The sequence below is a fragment of the Macaca nemestrina genome, chromosome X (assembly GCF_043159975.1).
Source record: "Macaca nemestrina isolate mMacNem1 chromosome X, mMacNem.hap1, whole genome shotgun sequence".
NCBI classification, from domain to species: Eukaryota; Metazoa; Chordata; class Mammalia; order Primates; family Cercopithecidae; genus Macaca; species Macaca nemestrina.
Window position 1 is genome coordinate 158,955,549 of NC_092145.1, and position 14,338 is coordinate 158,969,886.

A 14,338-nucleotide genomic window follows, 5' to 3' on the forward strand; every position below is an offset into this window, starting at 1 on the left:
GGCCTAAAGGGGAAGGGTGGGCATGGTCTAATCAGTCAAAGGTCTATAGAGAGAAGGGTGGGCCTCATCTAATCAAAGGTCTAAAGGGGAAGGGTGGGCCTCATCTAATCAGTTGAAGGTCTAAAGGGGGAAGGGTGGGTCTCGTGTAATCAGCTGAAGGTCTAAAGGGGGAAGGGTGGGCCTCATCTAGTCAGTTGAAGGTTTAAAGGGGGAAGGGTGGGCCTCATGTAATCAGATGAAGGGCTAAAATGGGGAAGGGTGGGTCTCATGTAATCAGTCGAAGGTCTAAAGGGGGACAGGTGGGCCTCATCTAATCAGTTGAAGGCCTAAAGGCAAAGAGGGGGCATGGTCTAATCAGTCAAAGGTCTAAAGAGAGAAGGGTGGGCCTCATCTAATCAAAGGTCTAAAGGGGAAGGGTGGGCCTCATCTAATCAGTTGAAGGTCTAAAAGGGAAGGGTGGGCCTCATCTAATCAGTTGAAGGCCTAAAGGGGAAGGGGGGCCTCATCTAATCAAAGGTCTAAAGGGGGAGGGTGGGCCTTAGCTAATCAGTTGAAGGTTTAAAGGGGAAGGGTGGGCCTCATCTAATCAGTTGAAGGCCTAAAGGGGAAGGGGGGCATGGTCTAATCAGTCAAAGGTCTAAAGAGAGAAGGGTGGGCCTCATCAAAGGTCTAACGGGGAGGGTGGGCCTCATCTAATCAGTTGAAGGTTTTAAGGGGAAGAATGGGCCTCATTTAATCAGTTGAAGGTCTAAAGGGGGAAGGGTGGGTCTTGTGTAATCAGCCGAAGGGCTAAGGGGGGAAGGGTGGGCCTCATCTAATTAATAAGCTGAAGGTCTAAAGGAGAAGGGTAGGCATCATCTAATCAGTTGAAGGTCTAAAGGGGACAGATGGGCCTCATCTCATCAGTTGAAGGTCTAAAAGGGGAAGGGCGGACCTCATCTAATCAGTCGAAGGCCTAAAAAAGGGAAGGGCGGGCGGCATCTAATCAGTTGAAGGTCTAAAAATGGAAGGGTGGGTCTCATCTAATCAGTTGAAGGCCTAAAGGGGGAAGGGTGGGCCTCATCTACTCAGTCGAAAGTCTAAAGAGGAAGGGTGGGCCTCATCTAATTAATAAGCTGAAGGTCTAAAGGAGAAGGGTAGGCATCATCTAATCAGTTGAAGGTCTAAAGGGGAAGGGTGGACCTCATCTAATCAGTCAAAGGCCTAAAACGGAAGGGTGGGCCTCATCTAATCAGTTGAAGGCCTAAAGGCGGACAGGCGGGCCTCATCTAATCAGCTGAAGGTATATTGGGGGAAGGGCGGGCCTCATCTAATCAGTCGAAGGTATATAGGTGGGCCTCATCTAATCAGTCGAAGGTATATAAGTGGGCCTCATCTAATCAGTTGAAGGTATATAGGTGGGCCTCATCTAATCAGTCGAAGGTCTAAATGAGCAGGGTGGGCCTCATCTAACTCGTCCAAGGTCTAAAGGATCAAAGCTGGGGTTCCCTGGACAAGAGTTTTATTTCCTTTTTTAAAATGACATCTCCTACTCTGAGAATGCCGGAAGGTTCTGCCCCTGGAATGCAGCATCAGCTCTGGCCTGACTTTCCAGCCTGCCGGCTTTTACCGCAACATGAGACGCAGTCCCTGAGGCAGAGAGAGGCGGGTGGGAGAGGACCGTTCATGGGGTTTCGGGGTGCACGTCACGCAGTTCCTTGCCCTTGTTCACCCTCTCCCGGCTCTCGCTGAGACCAGGTATCATTTCTCTGTCTTCCCCGTCTCTCTCGGTCTCTGTGTCTCTTTTCTCTGTCTCCCTCTCTGTCTCTTTCCTCCCTATGTCTCTCTCTTCCACTCCCATCCCTTGGTCTCTCTTTGTGTGTGTCTCTCGCTCTCTCTCCGCTCTCCGAGTCCACCTATGTTTCTCTCTCTGTTTGTTTTTCTCTTTGTCCCTGTCTCTATCTGTCCCTCTCCCTCTCTCTCTGTTTTTCTCTCTCTGTGTCTCTCTGTCTTTGTCTCTCTCCCCTCTCTGTGCCTTTGTTCCTCTCTGTCTCTCTCCTCTCCCTGCTGGGGTTGGTGATGTTTTTTTTGTTTGTTTGTTTTTGTTTGTTTGTTTGTTTGTTTCTTGATATAAAGTCTCGCTCTTGTCGGCCAGGTTGGAGTGTAATGGTGTGATCTCGGCTCACTGCAAGCTCCGCCTCCCGGGTTCAAGTGATTCTCCTGCCTCAGCCTCCCGAGTAGCTGGGATTACAGGCGCCGCCACCATACCCGGCTAGTTTTTGTAATTTTAGTAGAGATGAGGTTTCTCCATGTTGGCCAGGCTGGTCTCGAACTCCCGACCTCAAGTGATCCACCCGCCTCGGCCTCCCAGAGTGCTGGGATGACAGGTGCGAGCCACCGTGCCTGGCCCCTGCCTGTTCTTTATGTTTGTCTGTCTTTGTTTCTCCATCTCTGTCTCTCTGATGGTGTTTTTCTCTTCGTATATCTCTGTGTTCCTCTCTGTCTCTCTCTCTCTTTCCTTCTCCCTTTTCTCCCTCCCTCTCTGTTTCTCTCTCTGTGTGTCTGCCTTTGTTTCTCTGTCAGTCTGTCTGCCCGGACTTCCCTCTCTTTTGTGTCTCCTTCTCATTCCCTTCTTTGTTCCTCCCTCTCTCCTCCGTCTCTTTCCATCTTTCTCTGCCTCTCTCTCGTCTCTTTATTTCTGCCTCTCCTCTCTACCTTCTTTTTTCTTTTGAGACGGAGTCTCACTCTGTCACCCAGGCTGGAGTGCGGTGGTGCGATCTTGGCTCACTGCAACCTCTGCCTCCTGGGTTCGAGTCATTCTCCTGCCTCAGTCTCCCGAGTAGCTGGGATTACAGGCGTGCACCACCATGCCCGGCTACTTTTTGTATTTTTAGCAGAGACACGGTTTCACCATGTTGGCCAGGCTGGTCTCGAACTTCTGGCCTCACGTGATCCACCTGCCTCAACCTCCCCAAGTGCTGGGATGACAGGCCTGAGCCACTGAGCCCGGCTCATCACTACCATCTTCTCTTCCTTGTTTTGACCACCAGCCTGACTCAATTTCTCCTGATGGAGCTCACAGAGAGGACCCTGACTCCAACCCGGGAGAGACCCTGATCTCAACCTGGGAGAAGTCCCAGGAGCGGGATACAGATTCCAACCACACCCGTGGCGAAGCTGGTGGAGAAGCAAGACAGTCGACACTCAGAGGCCGTGTCCCACACTCCCCGTTCCCTGCTTTCCCTCCCAGGTCACCGTTCCGCCCGCCCTCTACCTACCTCATCTTCCACTTCATGGTTATCATTCAGTTTGTCTTTGATCTGTGGGACTGGCGGGAACAGTCTCTGTATCCTAAAGAACCTGAGACACAGAGAGAAAGTGTGGAGAGAACGCCAGGGTACCAGAGTTCCTTGCATCGACGCCGTGTGCCGAGGGATGCTGCGCGCGGGGTATCTGCGCTCAACTACGCAGAACAACTTCACTAAGAATCACCAGATGATGAAAATCTTAAGGAACTAGGCCAGGCGCGGCGGCTCACGCCTGTCATCTCAGCACTTTGGGGGGCTGAGGCGGGTGGATCACTTGAGGTCAAGAGTTCGAGACCAGCCTGACGAACATGCTGAAATCCCGTCTCTACTAAAAATACAAAAATTAGCCGGGCATGGTGGTGCACACCTGTAATCCCACCTACTCAGGAGGCTGAGGCAGGAGAATTGCTTGAACCCGGGAGGTGGAGGTTGCAGTGAGCCGAGATTGCACCACTGCGCTCCAGCCTGGGCGACAGAGCGAGACTCCATCTCAACAAAAAAGGAAAGAAAGAAAGAATCACCAAATGACAACAATCTTAACAATCTTAAGGAACTAGGCCGGGCGCTGTGGCTCACGCCTGTGATCCCAGCACTTCGGGAGGCCGAGGCGGGCGGATCACTTGATGTCCGGAATTCGAGACCAGCCTGGCCAACCTGCTGAAACCCCATCTCTATTCCAAATACAAAAATTAGCTGAGTATCGTGGCGCACACCTGTCATCCCAGCTACTCGGGAGGCTGAGGCAGGAGAATCGCTTGAACCCGGGAGGCGGAGGTTGCAGTGAACCGAGATCACGTCACTGCACTCCAGCCTGGGCGACAGAGCAAGACTCTGCCTCAAACAAACAAACAAACAAACAAACAAACAAAAAAAAGGAACTGAGGAAACAGGAGATCCTACAAGAATACACAGTGATGCTCATAGGGAATCTTTCTAGAATCTTCCCCCAGCCCCTCAGGCACAGGGATGGGAATGGAACAGGCAGAGTCAGCTGTGGGCAGTTTCAGGGACTCTGAGGTCCCTGGTGTTGAAGGGCTGAGCTCCAGAGGGGAAACGCCTGCCTTGATCCCACCAGCCTTGAAGAGCTTCTGGGTTGGAGGTGGGTTACTGTGTGTGTGTTTGTTTTGAGATAGAGTCTCGCTCTGTCGCCCAGGCTGGAGTGCGGTGGTGCGATCTCAGCTCACTGCAACCTCCACCTCCTGGGCTCAAGCGATTCTCCTACTTCAGCCTCCTGAGTAGCTGGGATGACAGGCACCTGCCACCACGTCCGGCTAATTTTGTATTTTCAGTAGAGATGGGGTTTCCCCACGTTGGCCAGGCTGGTCTCAAACTCCTGACCTCAGGTGATCCGCCTGCCTCAGCCTCCGAAAGTGCTGGGATGACAGGCGTGAGACACCACGCCTGGCCTAGTTCCTTAAGATGTTTGTCATTTGGTGATTTCTTTTTTTTTTGAGATGGAGTCTTGCTCTGTTGCCCAGGCCAGAGTGCAGTGGTGCAATCTCAGCTCACTGCAACCTCCACCTCCCGGGTTCAAGCGATTCTCCTACTTCAGCCTCCTGAGTAGCTGGGATTACAGGCACCTGCCACCACGCCCGGCTAATTTTGTATTTTTAGTAGAAACGGGGTTTCCCCATGTTGGTCAGGCTGGTCTCGAACTCCTGACCTCAGGTGATCCGCCCGCCTCAGCCTCCGAAAGTGCTGCGATGACAGGCGTGAGCCAACGCGGCCGGCCTAGTTCCTTAAGATTTTCATCATTTGGTGATTCTTTGTGTGTATCTCTGTGGTTCCTGAATCCAGTGACAGGTGTCCTTCTAACAGACAGAAGAGGAGACACAGACACAGAGGAGGAGGCCACGTGGAGACGGAGGCAGAGACTGGAGTGATGCGGCCACAAGCCCAGGGATGCAGGGAGCCCCCAGGAGCTGGGAGAGGCAGGAAGGACCCTCCCTTAGAGGCAAAGCCACAGGAGACAGGAAGACGCCACCTTTCTGTCCACAGCTGAGCTCCGCCGCGGTGGCTGTCATGTCCGGCAAAAAGGTGTGGTCCCAAGCAAGTTCTCGATATTACTGGATGGGTCTTGGGATCACCAGACATCTTTGCAGGCTGTGTTTCTCTCTCTCTCTCTCTCTCTCTCTCTCACTCTCTCTCTCTCTCTTTATTTATTTATTTATTTTTGAGACGGAGTTTCACTCTTGTCGCCCAGGCTGGAGTGCAGTGGTGTGATCTCCGCTCACCGCAACCTCCGCCTCCCGGGTTCCAGCGATTCTCCTGCCTCAGCCTCCCGAGTAGCCGGGATGACAGGCACCTGCCACCACGCCCGGCTAATTTTTGTATTTTTAGTAGAGACGGGGTTTCACCGTGTTGGTCAGGCTGGTCTCGAACTCCCGACCTCAGGTGATCCGCCCGCCTCGGCCTCCCAAAGTGCTGGGATGACAGGCGTGAGCCACCGCGCCCGGCCAAGGCTGTGTTTCTCTTTCTCAGAGACAGAGACCGACTTTGGAGAAAGCGCTTTTCTCGCGACCTGGCATGGTTGCCTGGGGGATGCCCAGGGGTTTCACACGTTACCTTTTAAAGAGGAAGCCGAAAAGAAGGCCACAGACAAGGGTTCCCAGGATCAGGAGCACGTAGATGTGCACAGAGCTGGGGTTTCGGTCGTCGGAGCCTAGAGAGACACACACGTATGCGTCCACGGTGAATGGCTGATGGACGTGTGAAAGGAAATTAAATTTCTTCGTGACTCCAGATGCATTTAGCCACAGGGAACAGTGAAGCTGAGAACTGGGTCGAGCAAAGCTGCCTCCACCTTTTTCATGGTTCCTAAACAAGATGGCTTGGAGATGAAAGGCCAGGAGCCTGCGTCATGTTTTGCCCACAGAGAAATTCGTGGTGAGCTGTTAGAACTTCACTGCCACGGGCCGGGCGCGGTGGCTCACATCTGTCATCCCAGCACTTTGGGAGGCCGAGGTGGGCGGATCACTTGAGGTCAGGGGTTCGAGACCAGCCTGGTCAACACGGTGAAACCCCGTCTCTACTAAAAATACAAAAATTGGGCCGGGCGCCGTGGCTCACGCCTGTCATCCCAGCACTTTGGGAGGCCAAGTCGGGCGGATCACGAGGTCAGGAGATCGAGACCATCCTGGCTAACATGGTGAAACCCCATCTCTACTAAAAATACAAAAAACTATCCGGGCGAGGTGGCGGCGCCTGTAGTCCCAGCTACTCGGGAGGCTGAGGCAGGAGAATGGCGTGAACCCGGGAGGCGGAGCTTGCAGTGAGCTGAGATCCGGCCACTGCACTCCAGCCTGGGCGACAGAGCCAGGCTTTTTTTGAGACTCCGTCTCAAAAAAAATTAAAATAAAATAAAATAAAATAAAATAAAATAAAATAAAATAAAAATACAAAAATTGGGCCAGGTGCCGTGGCTCACGCCTGTCATCCCAGCACTTTGGGAGGCCGAGGCGGGCGGATCATCTGAGGCCAGGAGTTCAAGACCAGCCTGGCCAACAGGGTGAAACCCCGTCTCTACTAAAAAAAAAAAATACAAAATTAGGCAGGCGTGGTGGCAGGTGCCTGTAATCCCATCCACTCGGGAGTCTGAGGCAGGAGAATCGCTTGAACCCAGGAGGCGGAGGTTGCGGTGAGCCGAGATCACGCCATTGCATTCCAGCCTGGGCAACAGAGAGAAACTCCGTCTCAAAATAAATAAATCAAAATACGAAAATTAGCCAAGCGAGATACACGCTTGCAATCCCAGCTACTCGGGAGGCTGAGGCAGGAGAACCGCTTGAACCCGGGAGATGGAGGCTGCAGTGAACTGAGATCCTGCCATTGCACTCCAGGCTGGGTGACAGAGCGAAACTCCATCTCAAAATCAACAAACAAATAAAAATAAAAATACAAAAATTGGCCAAGCGTGATGCACGTCTGTAATCCCAGCTACTCGGGAGGCTGAGGCAGGAGAATCGCTGGAACCTGGGAGATGGAGCCTGCAGTGAGCCGAGATCACGCCACTGTACTCTGGGCTGGGTAACAGAGTGAGACTCTACCTCAAAAACCAAAAAGTAAACAAACACACACATTTCTTACAGGTGCAGTCAGTCCGGCCCACCAGACACACCTCTGATCACCCCTGTATCCCGTTTTGTCCGTGTCATCTGATGTATAATGCCCATTCCCCAGATGTTTTCCTCTGTCCCCTTTGTCGAGGTGAAAACCATGTACTTCTCAATATCCTCTTCCCTTTGCAATTTGGAGCCCTCAAAATCATCTTCAGAGAAAAGCATAGCCCTGTACCTCCCGGGCAGCCCAGACCTGGCTTTGAAGAGAGGTTCCCTGGCCGGGCGCGGTGGCTCACGCCTGCCATCCCAGCACTTTGGGAGGCCGAGGCGGGCGGATCACCTGAGGTCGGGAGTTCGAGACCAGCTTGACCAACATGGAGAAACCCCGTCTCTACTAAAAATACAAAATTAGCCTGGCGTGGTGGTGGGTGCCTGTCATCCCAGCTACTCGGGAGACTGAGGCAGGAGAATCGCTTGCACCCGGGAGGTGGAGATTGCAGTGAGCTGAGACCACGCCATTACTCTGTCTCAAAAAAAAAAAAAAAAAAAAGAGGGAGAGAGCTTCCCCATGGCCAGAGAGCCAGAATGGTGATGGTTTGAGTGGACGAAGACTGACTATTTCCCAGTGGGGCAGAGGGAGGGGGGCTTTAGGAGGGCTGTCAGTGGGGTTGTCCTCTGGCTCTGAAGGGAGCCTAGCTCATTCGTCCTGAAAAAAAAAAAAAAAAACACCAGCAAAGCAATATTGCATGACCCTGCATGAGTATGAGACCACCTCCTTCTTTTTTTTTTTTTTTTTTTTGAGACAGAGTCTCGCTCTGTCGCCCAGGCTGGAGTGCAGTGGTGCGATCTCGGCTCACTGCAAACTCCGTCTCCTGGGTTCACGCCATTCTCCTGCCTCAGCCTCCCGAGTAGCTGGGACTACAGGCACCTGCCACCACTCCTGGCTAATTTTGTATTTTTAGTAGAGACGGGGTTTCACGATGTTGGCCAGGCTGATCTCAAACTCCTGACCTCCAGTAATTCTCCCTCCTCGGCCTCCCAAAGTGCTGGGATTACATGTGTGAGCCACCACACCTGGCTAATTTTGTATTTTTAGTAGAGACGGGGTTTCACCATGTTGGCCAGGCTGGTCTCGAACTCCTGACCTCGTGATCTGCCTGCCTCGGCCTCCCAAAGTGCTGGGATGACAAGCGTGAGCCACAGCGCCCGGCCCATCTGGCTGATTTTTTGTATTTTTAGTAGAGACGGGGTTTCACCATGTCGGTCAGGCTGGTCTCAAATTCCTGACCTCAGGTGATCCGCCCACCTCGGCCTCCCAAAGCGCTGGGATGACAGGTGTGAGCCACCGTGTCCGGCCGAGTTTCTGTATTTTTAGTAGAGACGGGGTTTCACCATGTTGGCCGGGCTGGTCTCAAACTCCCGACCTCTGGTAATCCTCCCGCCTCAGCCTCCCAAAGTGGTGGGATGACAGGCGTGAGCCACCGCGCCCGGCCCTTCTCTGGTTATTAAGGGAGCGTAGCTCATCCATCCTGATAAAACATCAGCAAAGCAATGTTGCGGGACCAAGCACGAGATCCCCTCCTTCTTTCTAGCCTCAGCGATAAACTCAGAGCCTGACGCTATTCCAAGCAATGTTCTTAACTCAATCTCAGCACCCAGGGCAGAGCCGCTGACCTCTGTGCCTGCTCCAAGGTGTTGGCAGACGGCACAGACATCCCTTACCTCCGCCCAGCGCTTACCAAATTCAGCGGCTTCACTCCAGGAACTCCAGTTCAGGATGCGGACGTCTGCAGCTCTGATCTTCACAGCATGTTTCGCTCTGGGTTCAGAGCTTGGAAAGTTGTATCTATTTTCCAGATCACCAGAAACATTGATCTTGGGAGGAAGAAAGAAAGTTAGAGATCGGTGTCTTCGCGTGGAGGAAAAGGTTGTGTTTTTTCATTCTTCTATCTTTTAAATTTTTTTCTCCTTTTTTTTCTTTTTTTTCCTACCATTTTGAATGCACCTGCTCTGATCAAGTCTTGGAAGCTAACCAGAGTCAAGCCTCATTAGTATTTGGATGGCAGACAACTTAGGAAAATTTGGGTGATGTAGGTATTTTATTTTTCTAGTCTATTCTAGTCTAGTCTAGTCTAATCTATTCTATTCTATTCTATTCTATTCTATTCTATTCTAGTCTAGTCTAGTCTATTCTAGTCCAGTCCAGTCCAGTCCAGTCCAGTCTATTCTATTCTATTCTATTCTATTCTATTCTATTCTATTCTAGTCTAGTCTAGTCTATTCTAGTCTATTCTATTCTAGTCTATTCTATTCTAGTCTAGTCCAGTCTAGTCTAGTCTAGTCCAGTCCAGTCCAGTCTATTCTATTCTAGTCTAGTCTATTCTAGTCTATTCTATTCTATTCTATTCTAGTCTATTCTATTCTAGTCTAGTCTATTCTATTCTAGTCTAGTCTATTCTAGTCTATTCTAGTCTAGTCTAGTCTAGTCTATTCTATTCTAGTCCAGTCTATTCTATTCTATTCTATTCTATTCTATTCTATTCTATTCTATTCTAGACAGACTCGCGCTCTGTCACCCAGGCTGGAGTGCATTGGCATGATCTGGGCTCACCACAACCTCCGCCTCCTGGGTTCAAGCAATTCTCCTGCCTCCACCTCCTGGGTTCAAGCCATTCTCCTGCCTCAGCCTCCCGTGTAGCTGGGATTACAGGCGCCTGCCACCAGGCATGGGTAATTTTTATATTTTTAGTAGAGACAGGATTTCTCCACGTTGGCCAGGCTGGTCTTGAACTCCTGACCTCAAGTGATTTGCACGCCTCAGCCTCCCAAGATGCTGGGATGACAGGCATGAGCCACCGTGACCGGCTAAAATTTTATTTTTTGAAGCAAAAATTGTTGGCCAGGTGTGGTGGCAGGTGCCTGTAGTCCCAGCTACTAGGGAAGCTGAGGCAGGAGAATCGCTTGAACCTGGGAGGTGGAGGTTGCAGTGAGCCAAGATTGCACCACTGCACTCCAGCCTGGGAGACAGAGCGAGACTCCGTCTCAAAAGTAAATACACACATGAATAAATGATTCAGGAACTTAACAGACCTTCAGACGGATAGTTTAGCAAGGGATGTTAAGATCCCCAAGTCCAGCATAGTCGTTGGACAGAGGAGGATACTGAGGGTCGGAGTGGCCAGGAGACTTGGTAAATATCCGGCAACAGAACTCAGTCTAAAAGCATTTTAGAGGGAGACATAGTCTCCTTTGACAGTCACTGGAATATATTCTTAACCCACTCAGAAGAAAGAGGAATAAAATGGGAAAGTCAGTAGAACGGGCTGAGCATTAATATTCCAACCGTTGGGACATGAAGGTTGAGGCCAAGAGCGGATCCCGCCCAGTAAGAACTTCGAGAGGGCCCTCACGCATGTGAGATCTTCTCCTCTGGTTCAGGGTCACGCCCCATCCTGTCCACCCCTGGGTAACACTGGCAGTAAGAGTCCCATAAACCTACACTGTAAGGTCCCGCTGGGTTCGTGAATAGGGGACTGTAGGGTGACACTAGGGTTGTGAGTGGTTCAACCGTATGTGGGACAGAGTATTCTCCTGTCTACACTGGATCCAGGTAGACGTGGGGCAGGCTCTCCTTCTTGTCTACACTGGGTCTAGGTGGAGGTGGGGCGGGGTCTTCTCCTGTCTACACTGGGTCCAGGCAGACATAGGTCATGGGTAGACCGTAGGGTTACGCCGGGGGTCCTGTAGGGTTATGCTAGGGATCATGAGTAGGAGACAGTAGGGTTACGCCAGGGGGTCATGGGCAGGGGACTGTACAGTGTTACACTAGGGGTCATGAGTAGGGGACTGTAGGGTTCCGCCAGAGGTCATGGGTAGGGGACTGTATGGTTACACTAGGTGTGGTAAGTAGGGGACTGTACGGGTCATGAGTAGGGGACTGTACGGTTCCGCCAGAGTGGTGAGTAGGAAACTGTAGGGTTACGCCAGTGGTCATAAGTAGGGGACTGTAGAGGTTGTGAGTAGGGGACTGTAGGGTTACGCCACAGGTCATGGGTAGGGGACTGTACGGTTACGCTAGGTGTGGTAGGTAGGGGACTGTACAGGTCGTGAGTAGGGGACTGTAGGGTTCCGCCAGGGTGGTGAGTAGGGGACTGTAGGGTTATGCCAGGGATCATAGGTAGGGGACTGCAGGGGTCGTGAGTAGGGGACTATAGGATTACACCAAGTGTGGTGAGTAGGGGACTATAGGGTTACGCTGGAGGTCATCAGTAGGGGACTGTAGGGGTCATGAATAGAGGACTGTAGGGTTACACTAGGTGTGGTGAGTAGGGAACTGTAGGGTTACAATAGGGGTGGTGAGTAGGGGACTGTAGGGTTACACTAGGTGTGGTGAGTAGGGGACTGTAGGGTTACAATAGGGGTGGTGAGTAGGGGATTGTAGGGTTACACGGAGGGTCGTCCGTAGGGTCCGTGGTTTCACTTACCGGTAGGTTTTCAGTGCCAGGCTGCATATTCTAGAAACAAAACAAAACACAATACAAGGCTCACTGTTCCCATTTCTAAAACACTTTACATGGTTCACACAGTGTCTCCCTTGGTGTGGGCACCGAATGGAAAAAGAGTCCCTGCAGAGTGGCAGGCAGGTCTCCCTCCACAAACCCCAAATCTACAAGACAGGTAGGATGAGGAGCTGCAAACACAGAATTCTTCCTGGCCAGATATCCTCCTGTAATCCATCCACAAAGGTCCCACTGGCCTTGGGGCAGGGTGTTCTGTCTACACTGCATCCAGGTAGACATGAAGTAGGCTCTCCTTGCCTACACTGGGTCCAGGTGGTTGAGGGACAAGATCTCCTCTTGTCTACACTGGGTGGAGGTGGACGTGGGGCAGGTTGTCTTTCTGTCTACACTGGGTCCAGGTGGTTGAGGGACAAGATCTCCTCTTGTCTACACTGGATGGAGGTGGACGTGGGGCAGGTTGTCTTCCTTTCTACACTGGGTCCAGGTGGTTGAGGGACAAGATCTCCTCTTGTGTACACTGGATGGAGGTGGACGTGGGGCAGGTTGTCTTCCTGTCTACACTGGGTCCAGGTGGTTGAGGGACAAGATCTCCTCTTGTCTACACTGGATGGAGGTGGACGTGGGGCAGGGTGTCCTTCTGTCTACACTGGGTCCAGGTGGTTGAGGGACAAGATCTCCTCTTGTGTACACTGGGTAGAGGTGGACGTGGGGCAGGTTGTCTTCCTGTCTACTCTGGGTCCAGGCCGGTTGAGGGACAAGATCTCCTCTTGTCTACACTGGATGGAGGTGGACGTGGGGCAGGTTGTCTTCCTGTCTACACTGGGTCCAGGTGGTTGAGGGACAAGATCTCCTCTTGTGTACACTGGATGGAGGTGGACGTGGGGCAGGGTGTCTTCCTGTCTACACTGGGCCCAGGTGTTTGAGGGACAAGATCTCCTCTTGTCTACACTGGATGGAGGTGGACGTGGGGCAGGTTGTCTTCCTGTCTACTCTGGGTCCAGGTGGTTGAGGGACAAAATCTCCTCTTGTCTACACTGGATGGAGGTGGACGTGGGGCAGGTTGTCTTCCTGTCTACACTGGGTCCAGGTGGTTGAGGGACAAGATCTCCTCTTGTCTACACTGGATGGAGGTGGACGTGGGGCAGGGTCTCCTGCTGTCTACACTGGGTCCAGGTGGTTGAGGGACAAGATCTCCTCTTGTCTACACTGGGTGGAGGTGGACGTGGGGCAGGTTGTCTTCCTGTCTACACTGGGTCCAGGTGGTTGAGGGACAAGGTCTCCTCTTGTCTACACTGGATGGAGGTGGACGTGGGGCAGGTTGTCTTCCTGTCTACACTGGGTCCAGGTGGTTGTGGGACAAGGTCTCCTCTTGTCTACACTGGGTAGAGGTGGACGTGGGGCAGGTTGTCTTCCTGTCTACACTGGGTCCAGGTGGTTGTGGGACAAGGTCTCCTCTTGTCTACACTGGATGGAGGTGGACGTGGGGCAGGTCTCTTCCTTTCTACACTGGGTCCAGGTGGTTGAGGGACAAGATCTCCTCTTGTCTACACTGGATGGAGGTGGACGTGGGGCAGGTCTCTTCCTGTCTACACTGGGTGGAGGTGGTTGTGGGACAAGATCTCCTCTTGTGTACACTGGATGGAGGTGGACGTGGGGCAGGTTGTCTTCCTGTCTACACTGGGTCCAGGTGGTTGAGGGACAAGATCTCCTCTTGTGTACACTGGATGGAGGTGGACGTGGGGCAGGTTGTCTTCCTTTCTACACTGGGTCCAGGTGGTTGAGGGACAAGATCTCCTCTTGTCTACACTGGATGGAGGTGGACGTGGGGCAGGGTCTCCTGCTGTCTACACTGGGGGTAGGTGGGGGTGGGGTCGGGTCTCCTCCTGTCTACACTGGGTCCAGGTAGAATGGGGCAGGGTCTCCTCCTGTCTACACTGGGGGTAGGTGGGGGTGGGGTCGGGTCTCCTTCTGTCTACACTGCGTCCAGCTGCAGATGGAGCAAAGGCTCTCCCTTGCTTGTTGCATCATCCTCCACACCTCCGGGTCCACTTGCTGGTTCCATGGTTGCAGGATCATCCTTGTCCATCCTCCTGCAACTTCCTTCAAGGTTGCTTCACAGGCCACAGGCTCCTCACCGCTTCCTCTGCTCCCCGAAGTGCATTCACCCCAGGGTCACCGCTTACCATCCACCCATCCTTCCCCCAGGCCACATCCCCCGGATTCCCAGGCTCCTCTGTGGGCGTGCCCCGTGCGCCTCCCTCCTGATGCCCGGGCCCAGGGGATCTCTCACCGACCTTTCTGTGGACGTCCAGCTGGTACTGAAAGTCCAGGTACGACAGCTTCTGATAGGTCCTGGGCTGTTTCCACCGTACCAGGCAGTGCGTTGTGTTGCAGCGTACAGTGACGTTACCGGGCGGGTTAAATCGTTCTGGAACGAGGGTGCAGGATACACCCCTGAACCCCAGAGGTCCTG

The 14,338-nt window shown here is 52.6% G+C and overlaps 1 protein-coding gene across 8 annotated transcripts in view; it reads right to left on the minus strand.

The window, feature by feature from the left end:
* Positions 1-14,338, minus strand: part of LOC139360577 (granulocyte-macrophage colony-stimulating factor receptor subunit alpha-like) — a 39,699-nt gene that overhangs the window by 2,372 nt on the left and 22,989 nt on the right. For 5 of the 8 annotated variants that reach the window (XM_071088279.1, XM_071088280.1, XM_071088276.1 and 2 more), the window contains 5 exons: positions 14,160-14,293; positions 11,830-11,859; positions 9,085-9,220; positions 5,853-5,949; positions 3,258-3,339 (listed from right to left, as the gene is read on the minus strand). In XM_071088279.1, the coding sequence (XP_070944380.1) occupies positions 3,258-3,339; positions 5,853-5,949; positions 9,085-9,220; positions 11,830-11,859; positions 14,160-14,293 (479 nt within the window). Of the gene's footprint in view, positions 1-995; positions 1,630-3,257; positions 3,340-5,852; positions 5,950-9,084; positions 9,221-11,829; positions 11,860-14,159; positions 14,294-14,338 lie in introns of those variants that run through there. The other 3 variants (XM_071088275.1, XM_071088278.1, XM_071088277.1) reach the window with 3 other exon arrangements.